The sequence below is a fragment of the Phytophthora infestans genome, genomic scaffold, assembly GCF_000142945.1.
Source record: "Phytophthora infestans T30-4 supercont1.54 genomic scaffold, whole genome shotgun sequence".
In the NCBI taxonomy this organism is placed as follows: Eukaryota; Oomycota; class Peronosporomycetes; order Peronosporales; family Peronosporaceae; genus Phytophthora; species Phytophthora infestans.
In genome coordinates this window covers 732,297-735,788 of record NW_003303705.1, presented here as the reverse complement: position 1 = coordinate 735,788, position 3,492 = coordinate 732,297, and the positions used below count along the sequence as shown (strand labels likewise).

The following is a 3,492-nucleotide window of genomic DNA, read 5'->3' as shown; positions in this document are numbered from 1 at the left end:
GCAAATGTCCTATGTGGAACGATGCACCGTACTCCGAGCATGCAACAAACAGAATAATTCACGCTTGGGTAGATATTTTTCTTGGATTTCATCATTTTGATCACCGTCATGTAGATTCACAGCACGTATCCCACGTGTAACGTCACACATGTGGTCTAGCAGCTCATCATTCTGTCGACTAGAGCGCTTGGCCTCCATTGGATAGTGTAGTTTAACTGCCTTTTTGTTGTGCAGCTGCTGCTAGCGCTGCAAGTTGCGTGATTTCTTCTCTGGATGAAATACCCAGCAGTCCTCAGTCCACGTCCGCAATGAGAGCAAATCGTACCGGCTAAAGCTTTTGTACCCTGCGCTGTTTCTCCAGAAGCATTGCCGCCTTTCACGTAATTACGCATGTTTTTGCCATTATTTGGTTTCTGGCCCGAAGCACCACTGCTGGCATTGCTTTGGTTGGCTGAAGGTGCTTTTTCTTGCAGTTCCCACTTAAGAAATCCTTCTTGAGCAGCTGCTGTAAGCGTGGTTGGCTGCTTGCGCTGGATGGCCAGCCTTACTTTCGTATTAGTCAGTCCGGTCACGAAAATATTGATCGCAGTTAATTCGTCGAGCTCCACTACGCGATGCAACTCCCACAACTTATTCACATAGCCGTGATATGCTCCAGTCTGCTTTAATCTCAATAGCTGGTTGCGCACTTTAGCCTGGAAATTGGGCTCGCGGAACTCTCGAATCATCTCACTTTTCATAACACTCCACAATTTTGTCGTTGTGTCGTCAGTCATGTAGCGCTCGTACCAAACCAAAGCGGTTTTACGAACGCACTGATTCAACTCACGAGGAAGGAGGTGATCATGCAACGCCAAATTGTAACCCTTCTTCTGAAAGTAGCTCTCAAACCGAAAAAGGAAAGAGTTAATCTTTATTCCTTCGATCTGACCCTCGAAACTTGGCGGACTCACGTCCATCTTGCGTAAATGTGGTGAAGCCGGCGATTGTCGGGGCACCCGGTACGGACGCCATGGCTACGTCCGCTGTGCCAACCCCAATTGGCTGATGCGGGTCAGGTGCGGTCGAAACGACAGGTGCAACAGTGTGCTGTGTTCTAGTACGATCTTCTCCGCCAATCTGTTGAGCTGCTGTTGCGGTTGCTTGGGTCTGGTTTAACGTGGCTGACATGTTCGGATATAGCTTGTACTGTACCAGATTTGCAAGTTGCCTTTTTATCTCAGTCATTTCCGTTCCGATGTTGCTGTTGAGATTTGTAAGCTCTGTTGTAGCTTTAACTCGAAGTGCCTGTTGTGCAGCAGTAAATTCACGCCTCAAATCTGTAATTCCAGTCTCCCGCTGGGTAAACCGTTGATGTGGCTCAGGTCGACCACGGTTCATGGCACCAGAAGCGCTATCCTCACGATTTCCGCTATCCAACTCCCAGAGACGACGTGCAGGTGCTGTGTCACTGCGCAACACGCGTCGAGCCGTATTACGAGTCGTCATCGCCATTAAGCTCTACTATGTCGCAGTATTAGGCTGTGCTCACTCGTAGAGAGCTCATGTAACGGGGTTACATGGTGTGGAGCACACAGGGGTACGAAGTACCCGGAGAGTTAACAAACTCTCAGTACATAAGTTGGAGAGCTAACAAGGTCTCTCAGTACGTTGGCCGAAAGCCACACGTTATGCATTTGATTAGGTTTAACTATGCTAGATAGTTAAAGAGATACATTTACCCCTAGGCGGCTTGGCCGCAATAATAGTAAATAAAACACTTCTGGTGTTGAAGCATAAAAGTTAAGGTGTTAACTTTGAGCCCTGGTCTTGGGCTGTAAGTGTCCTTTGGATAAGGAACTTAGTATTAGTGACTCTTTGAGTCGAACGTCTTCCTCTGACGCTAAAGCTACGGCAGCCCCGCTGCACTTGGTAGCACTTGTAGTCAATCCCGCTCCTGAGTCGGTTGACTATATCCTCTGCGAGGATGGAACACCCCGTGTTCGCGAATTTGCCCCCGGCGCAGCAGGACGCGCTTACTAAGCTTATGTCCTTGCTTGGCCCGGAGGGCGTGGCTCATCTTGCATCGCAAGGTCCAGAGGCGGTCACTGCCAGGCTGGAATCGTTCTCCCGCTACGAGAACGCGCTCTTGGAGCATGTCCAAGAGAAGATGAGCGCCGCAACGGCGGCGGCGTCGATGACGCGTGAAGAGTCTATGAGACTGAAACCGCTCATGGTGAGCGTAAAAACCTTCGAGGGGAAGGATGGAGAGAATCTCCTTCTCTGGACCCGTGAGGTCGAGATGGCCATGGGATCGGCCCTGCTCCAGTCTGAGCATCAGCGCGTGGCGCTGGCTATCTCCAGGCTTGGAGGTCGCGCTCGCGAATGGGCACTAACGTGCGGCACGTCTGTTGACGCTGCATTTCCCACTTGGGACCAGCTGAAGCAACAGCTTTCGCGCGTGTTCGCGCCGCCTAATCAGGCGTACCGTATCCGGTCAAAGTTCCTTGCTACCCGCCAGGGTAAGAAGGATTTATTGGACTATGTCCAAGAGTTGAGAACTCTTATCGCCGGAATGGCGGCGGACCCTCTTCCGGAACTGGTCAGCGTGACCGTGTTCATGGAGGGACTTCGTGTGAGCGCAGCTCGAACGGAAGTGTTCCGTGTACACCCTAACTCTTTCGAAGAGGCGGTGAATGTGGCATTGAATGCCGAGCACAACTTCAGGTCGGCTCGACCTGGTTGAGACGCTAGTAGCGCAAGCTCTTCGAGCGGTCCAGAGCCGATGGACCTCAGCTATGCTGAAGATGAAGAAGCGGAGCTTAGGCGCGGGGCGGCCTCCTGAGAGAGAACTGAGTTCTGTTGTGCCTCGAGGAGGTAGAGGGCAACAGGGCTCAGCCCCGAAGAGAGCTGAGCTCTCTTACGAAAAGTGTGTTTGCAAGCCGGGCTTGCTGGTCGTTCAAGCGAACGTGAAGGGCTTTGCAAAGCCATGGAGAGTCTTGATTGACTCGGGAGCCTCGGGGAACTACGCCCGTCGCTCCACCCTGGAAGGGAGTCAGCTGTATGCTGAGGCACTGGAAGTGCCAACGAGAGATACGATCTCTGTCCGTCTCGCGACGGGGACACTGGTAACTGTGTCGAAGGTCTCTGTCGACCTTGGAGTGAAGTTTGAGAACTTCGATAGCGTGGAACGCTGTTTGGTCTTAGACCTGGATGCGAGGTATGACCTCATCCTTGGCATGGCATGGCTGGAACGTCATGAGCCATGGATCGACTGGAAGTCGAAAACGCTGGGTGCGTCGCACCCTGCTCCTAGTGGAGCTTTGGTGAGTCATGAACCCACCTCTGCTAGGAAGCAGAAGCGCTTTTGGCGCGAGCACGAGGCCGAGGCGGCCGTAGTGCTGGACATTGGTATGTCCGAAATTGTTAGCAACGAGGTTGCTGTTTGCCCTGAGGGCGTACGTGGTGCGGCACGTTATCCGCGGAGCGGTGCAGGTCAGGTCAATGACCAAC

At 52.4% G+C, this 3,492-nt stretch overlaps 1 protein-coding gene across 1 annotated transcript; it reads right to left on the bottom strand.

Moving 5' to 3' along the window:
• Positions 1-240: 240 nt before the first annotated feature.
• PITG_17435 (uncharacterized protein) lies at positions 241-1,488 on the bottom strand (the record flags this gene model as incomplete). The annotated part of the gene is made up of 3 exons (XM_002896699.1): positions 241-269; positions 326-732; positions 932-1,488. 3 exons carry the CDS (start codon positions 1,486-1,488, stop codon positions 241-243), a joined length of 993 nt encoding a protein of 330 aa, XP_002896745.1.
• Between the last annotated feature and the right edge of the window lie 2,004 nt (positions 1,489-3,492).